General features: G+C 35.1%; 1 protein-coding gene across 3 annotated transcripts in view; it reads left to right on the top strand.

The window, feature by feature from the left end:
• Positions 1–25267, top strand: part of drosha.S (drosha ribonuclease type III S homeolog) — a 144727-nt gene that overhangs the window by 100957 nt on the left and 18503 nt on the right. For all 3 annotated transcript variants that reach the window (XM_041567651.1, XM_041567650.1, XM_041567652.1), the window contains 4 exons: positions 2786–2885; positions 18415–18517; positions 18617–18687; positions 20820–20864. In XM_041567651.1, the coding sequence (XP_041423585.1) occupies positions 2786–2885; positions 18415–18517; positions 18617–18687; positions 20820–20864 (319 nt within the window). The remainder of the gene's footprint in view (positions 1–2785; positions 2886–18414; positions 18518–18616; positions 18688–20819; positions 20865–25267) is intronic.

The following is a 25267-nucleotide window of genomic DNA, read 5'->3' as shown; positions in this document are numbered from 1 at the left end:
TGGGTGTGTTTTTCTGTGGTGTGTTCTAATCTCACATTTTGATAAATCTGCGACGAAGTAGCCAACTATATCACAACCATTGCACATTTAAATAACCAGTAATAACAAAAATATATTTTTTAAAAATTTGTTAGTATACATAGAAAAAAAAAACCCACCAAGACAAATTAAACTTTAAAATTGCAAAGCCTTTATTAAGAAATAACTTACCGAAATCTGCCTCCGCTCCTCTTCAGAATAGGCGACAGGGCGACGATCCATCTTGCGGTGCTCGATTTCTATTGCCTGGAGAAATCGAGTGTCGCATGAAGGATTGCCCGATTGCTTTCTGAAGAGGAGCGCAAGCGGATTTTCGGTAAGTTATTTCTTAATAAAGACTTCACGATTTTAAAGTTTAATTTGTCTTGGTTAAAAAACGTTTTAACGTTACTGGTCCTTTAATAAAATAATACATAATTTGGTTACTGTGTTATTAGAATCAATCCAGGATGGATCTTGGATTGGTGTGTATTTTGGCAAGCGTGTATTAATGTTCGTGCAGTCATTTAAAATACATTTTTGCCCTTCACTTAGATTTTGTATCCTTCTTAAGCTTTTAGATTCAATGAAAGCCACACCTCTTTGATAAAAAAAAAAAAAAGAGTAATGTTTTTCTTGGGAGGAGGAGGAGTAGGTGAGAAGGCAAAGAATATTCTGTTATGGTCCTCTTAAACCTTTTACTACTCTGCAGTGACTGACTTCACCTAATAACTCAAACAACTTAATCCTGTGTAAAATCCACATCAATTTTTTAACTGCTTGTCCCCTATGGCTTGTGAAACATAGTTTTAGTTTATCACTTGATTAAATGAGCCAGGCTTTTAGTTTTCTGGAATGGGTACATGTTTCTTTTGAGTCATTAGTTTTCTTGTTAAAAAAAATGTAATATATAAATTCAATGAAGTGAGCATTCTGTCAATGTTAATTCATATACCTGTGCTACAGTGTGAGGAAATATAAATCTTGCATGTGCATATAATAATTATATGTGCCGGCTATCAATAAGAGTTCTATAAACATCATGGAATGTATTTTACTCTGAACATGTGGGGGAAATCATTTTACTCCTTGGTCATCATTATATGGGGTGAGAGGTAGTCAAGCACAGGAGCACAAGGTCTCTCTTAAACTTCAGGTGGTACGGAAATAACTCTTACCCTTTCAGTTTAATGATATTTTATTCATTTTCTATAAATCATAAAGTAGAATTTTTTAAGTTGCCTGTCACTAGAAAAAACTGACATGTCTGAAGAAATACAAATCATATTTCACTGAAATCGATTTACTAAAGAGACAGCCAAGATGCTGTTATAGCTAATGATTGGCTATAAAGTGGCCAATAGACACATGAAGACACCAGAGATTTTAATGGAAGGTACTGTATTTCCTCTTACTGCCTACAACAGCATTGTAGACAACAGATAAAGTATTCCATGTAATGCTTTTTCTGTATAGCCTAGTAGCCAGCTGCATTTCTTCTCCTGGAAATAAAAACAAAAAAAAGTTCTAAATATAATTTGTTAAAGATTCTGTGCCATTATTGAAATAGTCAAGTTAATCTTCACCAATCACCCTCTAATAAGTCGATCTCTCTTCATACTCTTTTTATGCAGAAGTCAGTGTCCGGTTGTAATTCACAGGTCTAATACTCCGCTTCTGTATTGGCTAGGGATGCACCGAATCCACTATTTTGTATCTGGCCGAACCCCAGAATCCTTCACTAAAGATTCGGCCGAATCCGTACCCTATTTTGAATATGCAAATTAAGGGTGGGAAGGGGGGAACTTTTTTTACTTCCTTGTTTTGTGACACAAAGTCGCGAGATTTCCCTACCCAACCCTAATTTTATATGCAAATTAGGATTTGGTTCAGCCGGGCAGAAGGATTCGGCCGATTCCGAATCCTGCTGAAAAAGTCAGAATCCTGGCTGAATCCCGAACCGAATCCTGGATTTGGTGCATCCCTAGTATTGGCACTGTTTGCACAGCACGACCAGCAACATAGACATTTCTTATGGTAAAAAAAATGAATATATTTGAAAACTTCATGTACAGCCAACGTGTTAATTATGTCTTGCATTAATCATCTTGCTTGGCAATTCTAATTAAACAAGTTATTCTTTAATAACTATAACTTTAATACACATGGTTTTATATTTCACTGTCATTTGTTTATTGCGATATAAAAGAGAATAAGGTTTTGAGATTAGATTGTGTGTTGTCAGTCTGTATTTTTTCCCCCAGTATTTTTTTTTTTCAACCTGAACAACAGTATGCAGTGACAAACAGTATAATTTTAGGTCTTTCACAAGGTATCAAGATAACTTTATTGTACACACTGTATTGCCATTTTCTGACAACCCCATATCTCTGTGTTATCATTGCATCTTTGTATATTCCTGGACAGATATAAATATATGTATGTATGTATATTTTTAGGCAAAGCACTTTACAGCAAAACAAGAAATTAGTAGAACAAACAATGGGCCACTGCAATAATAAGGAACAATAAATGCATTATTAGAAATACAATTCACATAAATAAAAATATAATTATACTCCGTGTCAAGGAGACAAAAATAGAGGACCCTTCTCTGAAGGGCTTACAGTCTAAATGGGAGGGTAAATTGCAGACACAATTCGGAGGGGACAGCCACAATTGCTTATACAGATTAATATCAAAGGGTATGATGATTTGTCTATTTAATTTTTTTTTTTTTTTCATTATGCATGTGTTTTTATTTCAGTGTCCATCTGTACTACCTGTTTCCATTGCTGGAAGAAGGAGGATTAGCTACCTACCGTACAGCTATTGTTCAGAATCAACATCTTGCTATGCTTGCAAAGGTATTAAAACTTGAAAAGTTTATGTTGTCCATAGAGGTTTTATTTTAAATGTTGATCTCTCTCGTTCAGCTCCTCCATTTCATTACCCTCTGCTCTTCAAACTCCATTATTCTTTCAGCATAATGACAGCTGCTACCTCATTGAGTCAGCCAGCTCTATTTACCACTTCAAAAGTAGCATTGTGCCATTGTAGATATTAAATATCTGCAGCCTGCTCTTTTATAATGCATTCATCTACGTTTTGGTGCTTTCCATGGTGGTACATTCAGTTGAGACAAAAAATAAACTCAAAGGAAATGTGAAGCTTAGCCTGTGGGTTGTAAGAAATATTTAAAATGTCCGAGTTCCTGCATTACTGACAACAATAAATTCATTAACTGCATAGATACTGCACTGAAATCCATTTCTCAAAAGAGTAAACAGATTTTTTTATATTCAATTTTGAAATCTGACATGGGGCTAGACATATTGTAAATTTCCCAGCTGCCCCAAGTCATGTGACTTGTGCTCTGATAAACTTCAATTACTCTTTACTGCTATACTGTTGGAGTGATATTGTCCCCCTCCCTCCCCCCCCCCCCCCCAGCAGCCAAACAAAAGAACAATGGGAAGTTAACCAGATAATGGCTCCCTAACACAAGATAACAGCTGCTTGGTAGATCTAAGAACATCACTCAATAGTGAAAACCCATGTCCCACTGAGACACATTCCGTTACATTGAGAAGGAAAAACAGCAGCCTGCCAGAAAGCATTTCTCTCCTAAAGTGCAGACACAAGTCACATGACTAGGGGCAGCTGGGAAATTGACAAAATGTCTAGCCCCATGTCAGATTTCAAAATTGAATTTAAAAAAAATCTGTTTGCTCTTTTGAGAAATGGATTTCAGTGCAGAATTCTGCTGGAGTAGCACTATTAACTGATGCGTTTTGAAAAAAAACATGTTTTCCGATGACAGGATCCCTTTAAGATAGGAGTCAGTCAGGAAGTCAGTTATTTCATTTTGTCAGCCTTCTGTTATTATCCATAGCTCGACACTAGTTATCATGTGACTCAGAGATCACGCTGGTCCACCTTAGTAATATACAGTTTGGCGTAACCGTAAAAAAAAACACAACCGTTTAACATAAGTTTGGCATGCAGAATGAAAAATTCATTCAAATAAAGTGCACCCTGCCCCATTTCCTTGTAACAATTCTCATGCTTTTGTTTAGTTTTTTAGGAATTACTGCAGCACTTCAGTTAAAGCCAAACAACATGGCTATATTATGGATTCATTATTTAAGGGTCTATGAAACAATATCATTCATCCCTTTCTTTAGTGGTGTAAGAAGGGGATGGATGTGTAATAGAAGTGACAGGATGGCATGGACCCTGACAGTTATCCAGCCTGTTTATGTCCCACTACTCATGCCAGTGGAAGGCATCATTAAGTCAGAACAGATTTCAAGTTGTCCTGTAGCCTGGAGCAGGCAATCATGTAATTCCATATAGACAGGCATTGTGAAAGCAAAATGAGTTTAATCATATTTTCTATAAGGTACATACACCTATACACATTTCTTGTTATTTTTGTGCCGTAATGGGCTGATTAGACTTGCACACAGGAATCATAGTTAGGGAAAAAAGGAAAACAGCCAGTCAGTGTGCTGAACCAAACCAAAAAAAAAACCTGTATTAAGACAAAGCTATTCATATTTATAATAGCTATGTTTCTAGTTTGTAGTGTGAACATTCATTTTACTTACTTTTCAGATAATAAATGTAAAGGGGTACCCCTTTTACAATACCAGATATGGAAAAGAACACATTGCAATTGGAGAAACTGAGAAAGTGTCACATTGGATCAAGTTACTTACTTTAGCTCACACATAAATAATATTTCTTACAAGTTGTTAAATAAATAAAATTTTAGTATTCTAGTTTATACATTGTATAAAATAGGGTGACGCTAATAAAGAAATAAGTTATGCATAATGTGGCCATATTGAATATTTCTATATTACTTAGTCATGTTTTTTCATGTTCCTTCTGCTATAATGCAGAATTAAAAAAATGCACCTAGGCTTTTTCTCCAGTGAGTGCAGCTATTTTTCCTTTGCAATATACAGTCGTATGAAAATGTTTGGGAACCCCTCTCAGCCTGCATAATAATTTACTCCACATTCAACAAAAAAGATAGTGGTATATCTTTCATAGTCCGGTCGATCCCAAGAGCAACCTTGCATTTATCAACATTGAACCAAATTTTCCAGTTTGCTGCCTAGTTTTCCATCTTAAACAAATCAATATGCGAAGTGGCAGCCTCCTGCATGGAACCTATACTTCTGCATATTTTAGAAAATAGAAACATTACTTTCAATGCCCACTTTCGGGTCATTAATAAACAAGTTAAAAAGCAAAGGACCAAGTACAGAGCCCTATGGAACACCGCTAACAACACTGGTCCAATTAGAAAATGTTCCATTTACCACCACTCTTTGTAGTCTATGTTTTAGCCAGTTCTCTATCCAGGTACAAATACTATGTTCCAGGCCAACAGTCCTTAATTTAACCAGTAACTTTCTGTGTGGCACTGTTTCAAATGCTTTAGCAAAGTCTAAGTAAATCACATCCACTGCCATCTCAGAATCGAGGTCCCTGCTCATCTTCTCATAAAAAAAGAAATTAAGTTATTCTGGCAAGATCTATTCCGCATAAAAGCATGCTGACACAAACTCATAGTATTATGACATGCAATGAAGTCCAATATCTTATCCTTTATTAATCCTATGAAAAGCTTTCCTAACACTGAAGACAGAACCAGCAGCGCAGATAGATAGACATATACTACTTTCGACAACAATTACATTTACAAATAACTTTAAAACTATTAAAGTTTTAAACCATTCTTAATCACTATATAATGGAAATTTTCTTAGTATTACATTTTCTTTTCTTAGGCAACATTTTATTTTTCAGTATATGTCCCCTTTAAAGGGGTTGGTTTCCTTTTAGTATAATGTAGAAAGTGATGTTCTGAGACCATTTTTTAATTTGTTTTAATTTTTTAGTTATTTAGATTTTTATTCTGTAGCTCTCCAGTTTGCATTTTGCAGTTAAGCATTTTGTTCAGCAGCTTACAGTATGCCATTTTAGCAATCTGGTTGCTAGGGTCCAAATGACTAGCAACCATGCATTGATTTGAATAAGGGACTGGAAAATGAATAAGAAAAGGCCTGAATAGGAAGATGATTAATAAATGTGTAGCCTTACAGAGACTTTGTTTATAGATGGGCTCAGTGACTCTCATTTGAAAGCTGAAAAAGGCAAATAATTTCAAAACTATAAAAAATAAATAATAAAGACAAAACAGTTGTTTTGAATTGGCCATTATATAACATAGTAAAAGTTAACTTAAAAGTGAACCACCCCTTTCAGTTCCATATAAGCAAAACACACACTGATTAACATTGATATAAGTATTTAATGTAATATATTATATTAATACATACATTAATTGTGCAGAGATGTACACATTAATTTGACTTCTCTGATCTGTACCCCAAGCAAATGTGAAGAAAATGGAGAAAAATGTCTAATTTTACACACAGCTTTAGCTGAAGTATAAAATATAAAGACTTCTCTCCGCACTAGATTAGACAATAAAAGCTTGATTGCTTTAACAGAAATGTGTCTGATTTGCACTGAAGAAAGCAATGGATTAATATCTTGCATTTAAACCAGCACTGTACTCTTCTTTGAAAGCTATCTACTTTTAACACATTGTACTTGAACTATCTAAATCCAGCTGCTTATACTGTAGCTGTAGGGTATCTTTGTGCATAACAATGTAAATAGGTATTTAGGTATTTTCTTCTTTATATCCTTTAAATACAAGGACAAGGACTACTTTTGGCAGCAACATTATGCATAGCTGATACAGATGAGTCTGAAAATGTATATAGATATATGCTAAAGATGTTCAAATTATTTTTTTTACAGCTTTACACTTAGTGGAACTCCTCAATCATCCCTTGAACTAAGTTTTCCCTTGTTTCACATTGTGTTTTTTTTTTTTTTTTTTTTTGCTCCCACCTATATATTATGCATAATACAGTTCTCTGATTTTACATATTCTCAAATTTTTAATTTTTTCTGGTGCTCTGAAAAACTTAAAATAGGGGTTCTACTTTATTAGCTTAGAGACAGATTTACTTCAGATTTTATTATTAGCTTTAATTAACATCTGTACAGATACATGCATATATAATCTTTGGACCACATAGTCACTGCATCGTTCAAGATGAATGAACATTGATATTGACTTAGGCTCTAGTTTAACCTTTTGGAGCAAAGGGACTGGTAAAGGATATGTAGTCATGTGGTAGCTAAATATCAACAACCACTATTAAGAGAGTCTTTCATCACCGTGGTCTGCAAGACCGCATGCAAAAAATAAGCCCGGACTCTTAGCCCAGTACAAAAAATCCAAAGTTTACAGATGGTCATCTGCACAAAGGCTTTTTGGAGATGGGTTCTCTGGTCAAATAAAACAAAAATAGAAATGGTTTGTCATAATAGTCATCATTATGAATAGAAGATGAATAGTGAGGCTTTTAACCTAGAGAACACCATCCAAACTACTAAGCATGGGATGGTAGCATCATGCTGTGGGGGTGCTTTGCTGGAAAGGGACTGGTGTCCTTCAGAAACTAGGTGGCATGATGGAGTGGAGGAGGGTTATGTAGAAATTTTAAAGCAACATTGCAAGACATCAGCTTTAACTTAAAACTTGGGCACAGCTTTGTTTCCTAGCATACCAATTATCGAAACCAATGTTTTAACAAAGTGAAAGAGGAAACAAATGCATATGTTTAAAGACAAGAAATCTTCCACCCTTGGCAATTATCGTTATATTAAGCAAAAAAGGCAAACATTGCAGAAACATTTTTCAAGAAACTTAAGCCATTAAAAGGCAATGCAACCAATCATAGAAAAGTTTACAGGAAATCAAATATGGTAAATAAGAGCTGAAATAAATCCGTGACTAAGCTATCACTTTGAAATGACCTCATATTGAAGTAAAGTAGATACAATAACTTTGGCATGCTGTTTGGTATTCAAAGATGTCCCACAAAATGTTTTTTTGGAAATAGGATTCAAAGACAGTGTTATGATGAAAAATGTTATTTTCTGATGTCCGTATCTCTTTAATAAAGGTATATGAATGTTGGCATTACAATGTATGTGAACAAAAAATTCCACCATAACCTCTTAGAGGCTGATAAAACCTGAAGTGCCATGAGGCTGACATTCCTGTGTTACAGCATATGGATCAAGACCAGTACTTTGGTTGAGAGATGAAAAAAATGTAGTTATATAAAAGAAATCTCATTGGACCATTTTAGCAACAGAGACTGATTTTATCTTGTAATCTACAGCATTTATCTAGATCAGCACTAGGTCTGCTGGAACATATTACAGAGTTTAATTTACAGGAGATTTAGTAAGTGTGTTCAAGACATGTCAGCTGTGACTCCCAGGTGCTAGTAAACATTCTGTAATGATCGTGCACAATTCCTCTGTGGGTTTTTTATCTCCATGATGTAATTAATTTTCCTGTGCCATATTTCAGTGTGGAGATATAGCGTATATATTTCTGAATAGCTGAATGATCTGTTTTTGCTGCCTTAGAATTCATTTACAATTCACGGTTTTTTCTTTTTTTTTTTTTTGCCTTGCATAAAAATTAAATACAAAAGCAAATTTATTAAGAAACAAATCGTACATGACTTTTTAGAAGCTTTACCAAATTAAAGGATAACTTGCATACAGTCTTATGACATGCATGCTTTTTTTTTTAACCATATCTAGGAAGCGAACAAGGAAGTAACAGCAGCATTCCTCCTAAAACTGGTTTGGCTAGTTTCTTGCAGCTCTGATTGTTAAATTAGGACTAATCCAGTGTTTAAATATTTGAACATTTTTAGGGTCAGAAATCTGTTCTTAAGTTCTGTAATACAGAAGGTGAAGTAAAAAATTATGCAAAATGTGTAAAACCATAGGAGCCCTAATTTATTCTTTCTCATCTGTCCAATTGTCTCAATTGTCCAAATTCAAATGGAACGTTTAAAGGGGTTGTTCACCTTTGAGATAACTTTTAGTATGATGTAGAGAGTGATATTCTGAGACATCTGGCTTGATATTCGGCGGCTCTCCAGTTTGCAATTTCAGACATCTGGTTGTTAGGGTCCAAATCACATTGCATTACAATATGCATTGATTAGAATAAGAGACTGGAATATGAATAGGAGAGGGTCTGAATAGAAAGAGGAATAATAAACACTAACAATAAATTAGTAGCCTTACAAAACATTTGTTTTAAGATGGGGTCAGGACCCCCTTATGAAACCTGCAAAGAGTCAAAATCAAAAGGCAAAAAATTTAAAAAACTATAAAAAGTAAATAACGAAGATCAATTGAAAGGTTGCTTAGAGTGGGCCTTTCTATAACATACTAATAGTTATTCTAAAGGTAAACCGCCCCTTTAACTGAAATGGAAGTGGAGATATATCTTGCTTACTATGCCTGTTGCACCCAGTGCTTAAAGGGGGGTTTTACCTTTAAGTTAACTTTTAGTATGTTATAGAATGGCCTCTTTTCGAATGGTCTTCATTATTTATTTATTTTTATAATTTTTTAATTATTTGCCACCTTCTTTTGACTCTTTCCAGCTTTCAAATGGGAGTTACTGACCCCATCTAAAAAAATTCCAATTTAAAGGAATTGTTCAGTATAAAAATAAAAACTTGTAAAAAAAAAATGCAAAATATAAAATGTTTTCAATATAGTTAGGCAAAAATTGTACAAAGCTGTGACTGGATGTCTAATATAATAAGCCATAGCACTACTTCCTGTTACCATGGCTTAAAGGGGTTGTTCACACTCCAAACATTTTTTCTCAGTTCAATTGTTTTCAGATTTTTCACCAGAAATATCCAAACAAACTAACTGAATAATTATGTCCCATGTGGGCCCCCTTCAATTTGCTGCCTATCACACAGTTAGAAAGCTGCAAAGCAGGAAGTTGGGTTCTGGATATTATATTAGCTGGTCTAACTGAACTGTTCCTTTAAAAATGCTACTTAATGTCACAGTTACTAATAGGACAAAATATAATTGACACACTCATTTACTTGTTAGCAAACAATTTTGTGTGAACATCACATACACTACCTTGCAAAAGTATTCACCCTCTTGGCTTTTTACCTATTTTGTTAATTTCCAACCTGTAATTTAAATGTTTCTTAATCTTAATTTATGTGATGGATCTGCACAAAATGGTCTAAGTTGGTGAAGTAAAATGAGAAAAATAAATATAAAAAATAATTAAAAAAACTGTAAATTGACATGTGCATATGTATTCACCCCCTTTGCCATGAAGCCCCTAAAAATCCTGGTGCAACCAATTACCTTCAAAAGTCACATAATTAGTGAAATGAAGTCCACCAAAATGTGCAATCTAAGTGTCACATGATCTGTCCATATAAACACACCTTTTCTGACATGGTACCACAACAAACCTGCCAAGAGAGGGCCACCCATCAAAACTCACAGACCGGAAAAGGATGGTATTAATCAGAGGCAGCACAGAGACAAAAGGTAAAAGGAGTTGCAGAGTTCTACAGCAGAGACTGGAGTATATTTCCATAGGACCACAATAAGCCGTAACTCCATAGAGCTGGGCTTTATGGAAGAGTGGCCAGAAAAAAGCCATTACTTTAAGTTAAAAATAAGAAGTTTGCCAAAAGGCATGTGGGCGACTCCCCAAATGTATGGAGGAAGGTGCTCTGGTCAGATGAAACTAAAATTTTACTTTTCTGCCACCAAGGAAAATGCTATGTCTGGCGCAAACCAAACACATAGAAGCAAAATGTTGGAGCAGGGCACTCAAAAGGTCACGCATGAATCAGACGAATGTAGAGTAAAAAAATAGAAATCTTTATTGATATAAACTACTCATGCCTGATGTGTTTCGTGTCAAAGACAAACCCAACACATCCCATCACCCCAAGAACACCATCGCCATAGTGAAACATGGTGGTAGCAGCATCATGCTGTGGGGATGTTTTTCAGCAGCAGGAACTGGGAAACTGGTCCGAGTCAAAGGAAAGATGTGATTTGAGACTGGGACTAAGGTTCACCTTTCAGCAGGACAATGACCTGAAGCATACTGCTAAAGAAACAGTGGTTTAAGTAGAAACCTTTAAATGTGTTGGAATGGCCGAGTCAAAGTCCAGACCTCAATCCAATTGAGAATCGGTGGTCAGACTTGAAGAATGCTGTTCACAAGAGAAAACCATCCAACATGAAGGAGCTGGAGCAGTTTTGCCTTGAGGAATGGGCAAAATCCCAGTGGCAAGCTCCTAAAGACTTATCCAAAGCGACTTGCAGCTGTAATTGCCGCAAAAGGAGGCTCTACAAAGTACTGAACAGTTATGCACTCTGAGGGGGGTAAACAGTTATGCACGCTGAAGATTTCTGTTATTTTGTCCTATTTGTCAGTGGCTTCACTTGTAAAAAAAAATACATCTTCAAAGTTGTAGGCATGTTCTGTAAATGAAATGTTGAAAACTCTCAAACAATAGATTTTAATTCCAGGTTGTGAGGCAACAAAACATGAAAAATGCCAAGGGGGTAAACTTTACTTTTGCAAGGCACTGTACGTTTTTTAATTGAATCAGCCTGGCAAAGAATACAACTGGAAATTTGTAATAAGATGATAATCTGACATGTTGACCAAATGATCTTGAGAGGCCCAATAACCTTAAATTATGTGATTAAAGATACCTACACAAGAGTATTTGTTTCATTGCAATTAACGAAGTTATATTACTCTGTAATTGAGGGCCTGGATTATTATAAAATAATATCGTTCAAAGAGGTCTGTGGAAATCTTGCGCATGCTGGGGCCATAAAAATATCTTTGAGGGCCACATCTGGCCTGTTAAAAAAAAAATATGGGATGTAAGTTTTTCCACTCAATAGAGTTACTATGTTCTATTTACAAAAATTGGAAAGCTGATATAGTGTGACATTTAAATTTCAACAAGTCAAAGTGGTGAAATAAGAATCTCAATTTTGACCTCTTGCATATACCTTTGCAGATCATATGCTCCAACTTAGATTTTAATCTTTCCTAATTCACATTTTCTATTAGGTTGTTTGTAATTCTTAAAGGGATAGTAATATTATTGCCTAAATTTATATTGTGCCAACAGTTTTTCACAGTGCTTTGAAGAGATTATGCATCATTCACAAAATACTGTCTTTGGTACTGTGGCCAAATAACTCTTTATCTTTGCTTCATATGTCACATTGTTGCAGAAGTCATTGTCTTTAGCATAGGTGTTCATGGGCAAATGTATTTCCTCTTGGTACATCTCCCATGTACATCTAATTTGTGTAGCCTTTTTCTAATAGTAGACTCATGCATATCACTATTAGCAAAAACTACCTGTAGGATAGCATGATGCAATTCTGATGTCCAGTTCAAAGCCAGAGTGGAATCCAAAAAGTTTCAGGAACTACTATTTTTTTTCCTTTTAAAACTGGATTTCTTAGAAACCTCTTTCAGCATCTTGCATTCTGCTCTTGGCAGTTGTTTGAAATATTGTGCTCTTGTAAATGATTATTTGGACTGTGGAATGATTGGTATCCAACTGTTGGTATAGTGATAGCACACAACAGCAAAGAGCAAACCAAACTAAATGCCAGGTTTAAACAAGACAGGTTCCTCCAAGATCCTTTCTAACAAGTTCTAATTATTTTCAGCTGATTTGGTGCACCTAATTCTAATGTAAGTATTTTAGCTAATGATATATGTATGTACTTGCCATGGGGTATACTTCTTTTTCTTTTACATGACTGTACAGCCAATCTCAGGGGATTGAAAAACTGGTATAAATTACATTCAAATAGAAGCATAAATAGATCTAAATAAGGAGAAAAAATGTTTGCTATGAGCTTTTAACAAAGCAAGAATCATGGCACTAATTTAGCTATTCACTCAGAAGGTGCTTAATAAATCTCAGTGTAGGACTGGCACCATTTATTAGTATTTAAACTATAAACTGTATGAAGGCTAAAATGGTAATAGTTGATTTATGGAGCACTGTGTTACTGGAATTGTACCAAGGTGTTCTGTCCTTGGTTGTCTACTTTTAACATCATTGTTAGATTGAATTTGGCATTATATAAAGAATAATGCTTTTGTTTAAATATGTAGAGTATTACAGATTGCCTTATCGAGAGGTATCGTAAGGGCTGATGCTAGGATATAGGCAGCAGAGGCACATACAGTTAGGCCCATAACTCTTTGGACAAAGACAGCTTCTTTGTCTAATTTTGGTTCTGTAGATTACCACAATGAATTTTCTGTAGATTACCACAATGAATTTTAAATAAAACATCTCAGATTCTTTTGTGCTTTAATTCAGTGTGTTGAACAAAAAGATAGCATAAAAATGTGAGGAACTAAAGCCTTTTTTTAACACAATCACTTCATTTCAGGGGCTCAAAAGTAATTGGACAAATTAAAAATCTGAAAATAAAATGTTAATTTCTAGTACTTGGTTGAAAACCCTTTGCTGGCAATGACAGCCTGACGTCTTGAACTCATGGACATTACCAGATTCTGGGTTTCCTCCTTTTTAATGCTCTGCCAGGCCTTTACTGCAGCAGCTTTGGTTTCTGTTTGTTTGTGGGCCTTTCTGTCCGAAGTTTAGTCTTCAACAAGTGAAATTCATGCTCAATTGGGTTCAGATCAGGTGACTGACTTGGCCATTCAAGAATATTCCACTTCTTTAATAAACTCCTGGGTCGTTTTGGCTGTGTGTTTTGGGTCATTGTCCATCCCAATCAATTTGACTGCATTTAGCTGGATAGCAGACAGTATATCTCTGAACACCTCAGAATTAATTTGGCTGCTTCTGTCCTGTGTTACATCATCGATAAACACTAGTGTTCCAGTGCCACTGGCAGCCATGCACGCCCAAGCCTTCACACTGCCTCCTCCATGTTTTATAGATGATGTGGTATGCTTTGGATCATGAACTGTTCCTCGCCTTTGCCATACTTTTTTCTGGTAGAGATTGACCTTTGTTTCATCTGCCCAAAGAATGTTTTTCCAGAACTGTGCTGGCTCTTTTAGATGTTGTTTTTTTTTTTTTTTTTTTTTTTTAGCAAAGTCCAATCTAGCCTTTCTATTCTTGATTCTTACGAGTATCTTGCACCTTGCAGGGCACCCTCTGTATTTACTTTTATGTATTTACTTCTCTTTATGGTAGACTTGGATATTGATATGCCTACCTCCTGGAGAGTTTTGTTCACTTGTTTGGCTGTTGTGAAGGGGTTTCTCTTTTTTTTTCACATTTTTATGCAATCTTTTTGTTCAACCCACTGAATTAAAGCCTAGGCACATACCTCTGCTGCCTTCTGTTGTTTTGACCTTGCACACCATGGAACCAAAGAGTGAGAGGGGTTTGGTGGTGTGATGAGGCAAGCGCGGGGGGGGGTACCTCTTGGACCTGCTCTGGGTATAGGGGCTTTCTGCAAGAATTTAGTATCTGCTCCCTGTATCCGAATTTACTCCAAGTACTCTGGTTTCCTCCCACAAACACACAGACCGGTTAATTGGTTTCTGTTAAAGTTTTTTCAAAATATACAGTTAATGAAAATGGAACAATCATAAAGCAGAGTTTGGCAAGAACTAACATGCAGGCACTTCAGAGAATGGAGTAAAGATGTTATAGCTCCATTTGCAATTCAACCAATGGCGTGGGTCTTCGCATTATACAAGCATCATGTGAGTCAGTTTGTGTTAGCAATGTCCTCTGCAACATTAACATCTCTGTTGCTCAAAAAGCATCCATATAGGTAAAATCTCCTCTATATTCTAGCCACTTCTACAGTGGATACCTTTTGTCTAACAAAGTTATTATGCTATTAATACATCCTCTAGCTTACAGTAAGATTTCACTAAGCTGCTGTTGTTTTGGGCTGCAGCTAGTGTCCCCTCTATTTTTTTGTTGGCTGTATGCACAAAACCATTCTTGTGTGCACACTTTGTAAGCCTGTATGTGCAGGTCAAAAATTGTGTTTGTGTAAGCGCACCACTTAGAGGAAACAATTGCTGCAGCATGTAAATTGTCATATGTAAGTCTTTTATTGAGATCAATCTCAAGATTTTTACTCGTATTTGGGGAAAAAACATCATTTATATAAAAGTATGAAAAGCAAAAAATTAGGATGTACTGTATCATTGCAACAAGTCAGTAGTCTATAACTTACATGTGAATGTCTTTTGTCTTTGAGGTTTGTCCAACCTTTTACAGGTTGACTGCTGAAGGGATCTTTTAATCAGTGCTTCAAACCAATATTATATTATATCAAGTCTCAAATGGCAATATAGGAAGTGGATGCCAAAAAATGCAAGAGCCCTGAAGCCTACATGATTTTTACAAGGCACACAATGGAAAGTAATAGAAAAGGCTATTCAAATACACATTTTTAAATGGCCTCATAAACTTTGTGTTGTAATGTGAAAAGAATTCTGTAGCAGTAGCTTCGTCTTTGTTATACAAACAAACATTTTCACAAGATGGGGGAGCGGGTTCGTACACATAGGCGTACACAGGTCATAGTTTAAGAAATTCGATAAAGGGGCAGTAATTAGAATAAAGGCAACTGTAACTGTTTTGTTTCTTCAACATTCTTATAATTAAGTGCAAAATAGCTGAATCTGACAGGTTCAGCTATTTAAAACACATTTTGGCTTCCTCATTTGATGAGAACAAGCATAAAATCTTTAGGTTCTGGCATTTGCAACTTCAAAAAAAAGTTGTTAAAATACAATAAATTTGTATGTATAGATTTTTTTTACCCCTAATTTAGTCACAAAGGAGGAAAATCTAAAACCAGCTCTAACTATTTTAGCATTGAGAATCGAATCGGTGACAATGGGAAGGATGGCATTGAAATACCATTATGCAATTAAACTATTTTCTTCTATTGTAACCTTTATAAAAGGATTATAAGAGGAATGTAACAGATTAATTTTTGTAACAGTAAAAGGAATGATCAAAGTAGATTTGTGCCAGTTTTGTAACTGAAAGAGCTATGTGACAGGCAGTCATTTAATGTACAGTGTAAGACATTTCAGTTATGCCAATAAATATTTTATCACTCTGAATGTTAACAACTGCATTGAACTATTCACTAGCATTAAATTGGCAGTTCTATTTTGGTTGGAAAGAAAATTTTAACCCATCTGTTACCATACTTTTTGGGATCGTACATTTCCATTTTAAATCAAACAAGCGGTTTTCCCAAAATTGCTCCGGTGCTATTAACTTGACCTTAGACATCCTTTAACTTGTAATGTTATAAATGTAGGAGAGTTGGAGGACCCAAACATTTACAACTATGATAAAAGTCTTTGAAAAAATGAGCTTTACTTTCTTCATAAAAATAATAAATTGTCAAGGATTTTTAATTGGAGCCCTTAGACACAGAGATGTTGATGTTGCTTTAAGACCAGTCTTCAAATACACATGTGCAGGAGCAATGTACAAAGCCTCTTTACTAAATGTCTAGACATATTACACAGACAAAATTATTATCTGCAAGGTCAGTTTTTCAATTTCTGAACCCTTATTAACAGTATATGCAGCCGGTTAAGATATGGTCACATCTTTATATAAAGTACCCATCACAAGATCATCATTTTAATTAGAAGCTTGCGTGCAGTATAATGCTCCTTTAATAGGAAATGACTATGAATTATAAATAAATGATAATGTGGTGGTTTGCAAATAAGCCAATGCTGCCACATTTTTTGTTGCTCCTTTTCTGTATCTGTTTTCGGTGAGTAGTCTCGAAATAACCCCGGATGGCCCTTCATCTAAACTTTTACTGCTAGTTTAAGCCATATAATTTTAAAGGGCATCCAACTGCTCTTTACTTCTTCCAAATGCATCATGTAGGTGTTTAATATAAGAGGAGTGATGAGCCCTAGCTTGAAAAGTCAAAGCACTTAACAGAGAAAGTAAGTGTATTTTAAGTAGTTACATTTAGAGTACAGAATGCAGATATTAGTGTGAACGTTTAAACTTGATATATAAAATGTGGTAGACTCCTCTTGGATTGACTTAGGAATTTGAAAGTAAAATTTGAATCTGAATGAGGTCTCTAGCATGATGGCACTTTCTAACAAACTAATCATTGATATGAAGCAGCTTATGCTAACTACACATAACCTTTAAATCACATATATATATATATATATATATATATATATATATATATATATATATATATATATATATATATATATATATATATATATATATATATATATCTATCTCCTTGATAAAGGTGCTGAAACGTTGGATATACAGTGATGTTGCAATAAAACATTGGTGATTGAAGAAATTGGTGTGCTGGTCCATAATAAACACATATATATATATATATATATATATATATATATATATATATATATATATATATATATATATATATATATATATATATATATATATATATATATATATATATATCATTCTTATTAATACAAAAAAGTTGAAAGCAAAATGGGTAAGTTGTTATCATTGTTCCATTTATATGTCATCAGAATATTAAGTGGGAAATGTAACTTTAAATAAACTTTAAGTATGGTATAGACTGATCAATTCGACCTGATATTCAAATTACAGTATTAGACTTTCTAGTGTGGCTCTTTCTAGCATGCAACTTTATATCTTGTTTTCAGAGGTTGCATAGAGTTTGCCTGTAAGTCAACTTTTATTTTTGTATTGCTTATAGTTCTGTTTAGCCCCTCTGCTCTTTGTCTTCTATTCTTGCTCCCAAACTTCTGTCCTGGTATATTAACATATTCTGTCATGATTTTATGGTGTAGTTTTTATTTAAATTACACTGTTTACACTGCAAACAAGTCAGTCTACCATGTAAAATTTCATTCCTAATCCAACAAGTGTATTATTTTGTTGTAATATTGGTGTGTAGGCAGCCATCTCAGGTCATTTTGCCTGGTCATGTGCTTTCAGAAAGAGCCAGTTCTGCGCAATGGAACTGCTTTCTGACAGACTATTGTTTTTCCTACCAGTTTAACCAGATGTTGTGCCCTTTATTTCTGTCACTAAAAGCTGAGTCAGTCAAGCTATTGCTCCGCCCCACTAACGGCACCTAAAATTCACAGAAAGTTGTGCCCACACACAGGCCTAAAACAGCTGCTTCCTGCTTTTAATTTCTAGAAGAGATTTATTTCTAGGTAAAGAGTTTCTTCTCTAATGTGTATTTACTCCTATTAAAACAGTCACCCATTTAAGTACTGTGTTTTAATTATAAATTAAAAAGGCAATCTTGCTTGCCCTGAAACAGGAGAAGCAGAAAATAAAATGATTTATCAATACAAATCCTCACATCACTATATCTAATTTTGTGCAAATTATCATTTTTTTTTTTTAGAAATTGGAATTGGATCGCTTTATGTTATATGCACACGGGCCAGATCTGTGCAGAGAATCAGACTTACGCCACGCCATGGCTAACTGCTTTGAGGCACTCATGGGTAATGACTTGGTTATTTAGGCGGGACATTTCTGTTGATATGATATTATACCAGAATATGTGACTAATAAAACTTTGCATTGTAATGTTCTTGTAACAGGTGCAGTTTATTTGGAAGGTGGACTTGAAGAGGCAAAACAATTATTTGGAAGACTGCTCTTCGGTAATGAGGTAATTACTGTAATTTGCTGTCAGTTTAAATAAAAGGAAATTGAGTTTATTTACATCAGTTTGTTTCATGAAACATGAGTACACTGTACATGTAGAAATGTGTGCACAAGTAATGACTGGAACAAGAAATTAATAATTGTTTTGAAAAGTCTGATTTAGAATATGTTTTGTTTATTTGTTTTAACATTACAGCTGCGTGCCCTTCCCATTAACAGTCTAGAGTAGACCATTATTCTTCCTCTGCCAAATTTTATTATCGGCATTATGCATTCAGGAAGTTAGTATTCTCCTGACATCAACCAAGATGTCAGATGACCCCTCCAAAAAACATCTTTCTCAATTGCAGGTTTGAAAGAAGCACAATAGAACGCTAATAAATTTAAATATATACATATTGTAACATATACAAAATACAAATCAGTGGATTCTCGCAAAGAGTCAGAAACCTGAACAACAAAATCATGTTTTTTTTTAAAATAAATTTGGGAACGTCGGGCATAAGAACTTACGTGAATAAAAGAGCGTTATCATTGTGAGAGCATAGAGGTATTGCTTCACCTCACCGATAAACAAAGAACTGCCCATACAACCAATGAGATGGTTCTTCCTCAAGGTCAAGGTGATATGACCAAGCTAACTTGAGAACAGAATCCATCCAAGTCAGGGGGGCTCCCAGGGGAATCTGCATACATAGAATTTTATTCTGTGTACAATGAGGCATGGTGAGAATCTTGCCTTTAAGGGCCCTGCTCTGCACATTAAAGTAAAACTACACCCCTGAACAAAGATAATTGCATAAAAAAGCTCATGTGTAAAACCCTGCATCATGTAAATAAACCATTTTCATAATACAGTAGTACCCCCCATTTTACATCCCCTGATTTTAAGTTTTTCCTCATTTTATATTGTTGTTTTGTGGTCCCACCTATATATTATGCATAATGCATTTCCCTGATTTTACATTTTCCTGGATTTTACATCTTTTTTTTCTGGTCCCTTGAAAAATGTAAAATGGGGGTTCTACTGTAATATACTTTTTTAGTAGTATTTGCCATTGGTAATCCTAAATAGAAAATTGCCATTTTAAAAAAAAATAAGGGGCGCTCCCTTGGATCGTAGGATTCACGGTGCACACAAACAAATGATTCATGTTAGGTCACATGAGCCAATTAACAGACAGAGTTGTGTGTTTTGCTTCCACACTCCTTCCTGTTACAGTTAGAGCTGTAGTATTTCTGGTCAGGTGATCTTTGAGGCAGCACACAGGCCATCACACAATGGTGGTTCAAGGCAAGAGATGTTAAAGAGCAATATTTACTTAAATATATACAGTATACCAGTTTAAGATTCTTTAATATGCTACTCCAGATAACACCATTCGTGTTAGATCTTATTTCTAAGGTTATTCCCAGTTTATTTCTGGCCCTTATCATAAGCAGGCAAAAACCTACCTTAAACTCTCTATTTAGGGAACAATGGGACAGGCTGAGGAACGCACCATGGCTACAGTTCAGACTTCCTTTATAAAAACATGCTTGGATACGCTGGGCTGTGTGGCACAAAAGCTCTGTGTGTTAATATTGTGAATAAAACATCTTGTTGTTACTAAGATGTATAAACATTGCCTAAGGGTATTTCAAACAATGGTTGTATGACACCTCTTTACGTTTTTTACAACTGTTACCTATCTTTAATCACCCTGATAAACAAATGCTACCATCAGAATGGTGAGGTTTATAAGGTTTTTCATGACAAATGATGTATGGTTTTAATTATACATTTTGGTTTCTGGTACTCTCCAGGTTTTATAACTAATGTAGTTTTCAAGAGAAACCATTATATATGTGCAATTTTTTAAATTATTTTCTGTGGAAAATGTTCTATGCTTTATTACAAATAACAATGCACTTAACTAGTTATTTGTCTTCCTCCAATTATTACCCCCTTAGTTTAATGCCAGTTGTGTATAAGCATCTTATTTCCAAATCAATTTGAAGGCTGTATGGCATTTTCTATAAACGGAGTCGCATCTAAAATAGTAGCGTAGCTTCAAGTAATGACATTTTATTTAATGCTATGGAATTTGCTAAATGATTGCTAGGAGCATTAATGACATTTTTCAACATCTACAGGACCTGCGAGACGTGTGGCTTAATTATCCACTACACCAGCTTCAAGTAAGGAGAATTCTCCCCCCCCCCCTTTTTGTAATATATATAGTTGCTTTTATTGCTTTTTATTTATTTCCCTCTTCTCTTTAGTTCCTTTTCTTGACATTCATGATACCACCTCTAAATTTATTAACAAGCTGTGTGCTGTATATATATATCATCCTCTGAAGTGTGTAAACCAAACAATTGGAATTAGCACTGTCTCAAACAAACATGAGCCAATTTATTTTCTGTCCCAAGAGAACATTTATTTTACTGACTTTTTTATATTGCTTGGGGTGAATGTGCCATTTTTTTTATTTTTTATGATGGGAACAAGCCATTGTTTAAAAGAGGCTTTAATCTAATACAACAGACATGTCTATTAGTTTTGCATACTCTTGAAGCTTTGTTTTTCTTAACTTTTTCTTATTAAATGTTTTCAAAGTCAACTGTGACCATACAGGTTGAATGTGGATTTCAGTTTGCAGTATCAGTTTAAAGGAAAATACAACGCATTAATATGCATTTTCTAATTAAAAGAGAACTAAAGGTATAATCACTGTGTGATGCCAAAATGTGGTGCCCTAGTGATTATAATTGTTGTCCTGATACCCCAGGCCAGTGTTCCTGTTAGTAATTGCACTATCCCATATTTTTCACCTGTTCGGAAATCAACCCTAAAATTGCCCAAGTGAAAGTAACTTATAGCAACAATTAGATTTAAACAGGTCACGCGTAAAAGATAACTACTGATTGGATGTTTTACTACTATTCTACAATACCAACAGCAAAGTTTGCTACTTTTATTAAACTAATAAGAACTCGGTAACAGAGGTTAGTGAAGCTCCTGGAAAAATGCTTAATGAAGTTGAAAATGGTTAGATAAGCAGCAACTTAACTTACTGAGCTGTGGCATTGTATATACAGCTGTTGGACAAATGCTGCCCAAAACTCACCCCACATGGCTTCCCCTATCGGTCCTTCAAGCACTCCTCTGGACTTCTCTCACATTCTCAGATAGATATATTATATATATATATATATATATATATATATATATATATATATATATATATATATATATATATATATATATATATATAATAAAGCAATATATTTCTTAATGAATCAGATGAAAATTGATCGTAGGACGGGCCAGATATGGGATAACTTTGACATAGTTGGCCATCTTAAACATATTGCAATATATGGACAAACAATCCCTGTTTGTTTTTGTAAGGCATTTTTTAGTAGCAGTATGCACAAAATGTCTCTGTCTTAAATATATTGATAATGGGTTGAGTGCAGAGGACTCTTGTATTTGTATGTATATGTGTGTATATATATATATATATATATATATATATATATATATCAAAAAGGTTGCACTCGCAGGTCTTACGAACAAATAAACTTTTTACTGTAAACAGTTCCCTGAAGTTTCGGCTGTTACTCCCACCTTTCTCCCAGTAACAGCCAAAACATTAGGGAACGATTTACAAAAAAAAAGTTTATTTATTTGTTTATTTATGGATAGAATCCTGGTTGGTGGTATGCACCCAGGCACCATGGACTTTTGAAACGTGAGTGCAGATATTCAAACAGATTAAATATATATATATTGTGACATGCCACTGGCCTGAACATGCACTTTTGGGGGGAATTAGCGTTTGGTAGGCAGGTAGCATAGGATTTGGAGCTTAGAGACAGGGACACAAAGGTTTAGGACAAAACAAAGCTTTATTAAGCACTGGGCATTCCCAACAAAAAGGCAACAGAAAAAATGTTCAGGTTGCAGTTCAACAACTTCACTGTAGAACATGCAGGGTACAGTACAGCAAATACAGTGCAAAATATTCAGGGTTTACCCCCCTCTGGTCGTTAACCATCAAGGGAAACTCTCACCCTCTTGCACTTTGAAGTATTTGGGCTTCACACTCAGCCCTGCTGGCTTACCGTCCTGGGATTCAGACTCACTAGCCTCTGCCAGTCCTTTTCTCTTTCTTTCCCCACAAGGGATTTAGGCTGCAAGCTCTGGAACTCTCTTGCTGGCAGCAAAGCTTCTTCTGCCCAGCTCTGTCTCTCACAGCCCCTCACTTCCCTGGAGAGCCCTGAGCTGTGATCACCCAGCCCTTTTACATTGTCAGGTAGATCCTCTCTCAGCTGCCACTTAATTACCTTGCTGAGAGGGAATATTAATCCTACCTGAGCCAAGTATTCCTCTGCAACACCTATCTTGCAGATGAAATGTACTCTTTTCCAAGTACTTTCCTGCAAGACAGTGGTGTTTTCCAAACACCCTGTCACACACACACACACACACGAGAAATCTCGGTGCTCGCTCCTTCGGAGACGCATTTGTCCCCACGTAATGTACAAAATAAGAACCAATGAAGCAGCGCTCCAATAATGCAAAAAGTGTATTGAAAAGTCAATACATCACATAGCAGCAACGTTTCAGACAAGCTGTGTGTCCTTTATCAAGCCAAATATACAGTGAATAAAGTACACCTTCTTGTAAATTATAAGGATATTATAAGTTGCCGAGGAGTTTCATGACCATATAAAAAGACAAGGCCACGGTGACTTCTGATTTCCTCATATTTTGCAACAGGGGCTATTTTATTTATTATAATACACACGTTTCAGTGAGTCATGTGACAGAAACGACATAACTACTCACCGTTTATAACTGATGCCATCAGTACTCACTGTTTATATAGTGAATAAAGTACCCCCTTTTGTAAATTATAAGGATATTATAAGTTACCGAGGAGTTTCATGACCATATAAAAAAAACGAGGCCGAAGGCCGAGTGTTTTTATACAGGTCATGGAACTCCAAGGTAACTTATAATATCCTCATATTTTACAACTGGGGGTACTTTATTTATTATAATACACAAATTTCAGTGAGTCATGTGAAATGTCATCAGAACTCACCGTTTATAACTGATGACATCAGAACTCACCGTTTATAAGGATATAATTTACAAGATATTCATAGCTTTTGTGTATTATAAGGATATAATTTATAAGATATTCATGGCTTTTGTTTATATAGATAGATAGATAGATGATAGATGATAGATGGATAGATGATGGATAGATGATGGATAGATGATGGATAGATGATGGATAGATGATGGATAGATGATGGATAGATGATGGATAGATGATGGATAGATGATGGATAGATGATAGAGAGAGATGTATGGGACCTGTTATCCAGAATGCTTGGGACCTGGGGCTTTCCGGATAAGGGATCTTTCTGTAATTTGGATCTTTCTGATTTGATTATAATGGAGTCTATGGTGACATCCTTTCCGTAATTCGGAGATTTCTGGATAATGGGTTTCCGGATAACGGATCCCATATATATATCTATATATATATCTATCTATCTATCGAGAGAGAGAGAGAGATAATATCTATATCAGTGCAGTTTAAACTAATTAATAATGAGCCCTGTAGTGTCAGCTTAATTTTTCAACTACTGCCCAGGGCACACTGAGCATGTGCCTAACGCCTAACAAAATCCATGATGGGAAACTCTTGTGACAACTCTTAAGGCCTCAGTCATTACTGTTATAGTGGTGCTGAATCTTAGGGGTTTAGGGTCTAGTTCTCCTTTAAAGTAATCATAAACAAACTTTGTCAACACCACCTTCAAAACGTGCACCCAATTTAATTCTGATTCTCTATTCCCTAGGCAGAAGTTTCAAGCATTTTTTTGGAGAAAAAACTAGCCGTAGAAGTTCTGTTGTTTTGGGGCTTTTTATAGCACATCTAATTTTTTTAAGGTTATGTTCTTGATTTGAGTCTTTCTCCGCATCATGTAATTTAAGCACTGAACATCTACTCTCTGAAAAGGAAAATAAAAATAAACTTAACATTTCAAAAAAATGTGATTGCAAGGACAAATTTCCTATAATAATGCCAACAAATTCATCTTTAAAAAGATTCTCATACATATTACCCTTAAGACACAAATACATTAGCACAGTATATTTTAGCTGTTGCACAATTTAACAGATCTACAATGAAACAAGCTTTTTTTGCCTTTGCTTTTCGCACCTTTAATTTTATTATGAAATGTATTGCAAAGCAGTGGGTGGTATACACCTGTGTCCAGAAACTAAGCTAATCATTCTGCTTATTTTGTGGGAAGTGGCTAGCTCTGGGTGATATTTATTCTGTGTATCCTTTTTTAGTCTGTTTTATTGATGTTTCTGTGTATAGATGCAAAGTGGCTTTGCTGTTTGATATTGGTGCACTGCTTGTAATAACTTTTCCTTTCAGGCATCTTTTATTCATGTGCATTGCCTAAGGGCAGTATACATCTATATACACCTGCCTTTTTATTCGACTTGGAAGTTGATCAAACTTGTAAATTGCCCCCTTACATTAGTGAAGATATTTACACTG

Source organism: Xenopus laevis, chromosome 6S, assembly GCF_017654675.1.
Source record: "Xenopus laevis strain J_2021 chromosome 6S, Xenopus_laevis_v10.1, whole genome shotgun sequence".
NCBI lineage: Eukaryota > Metazoa > Chordata > Amphibia > Anura > Pipidae > Xenopus > Xenopus laevis.
The sequence above is the reverse complement of the archived record's forward strand: the minus strand, read 5'-3'. Positions and strand labels throughout refer to the sequence as shown.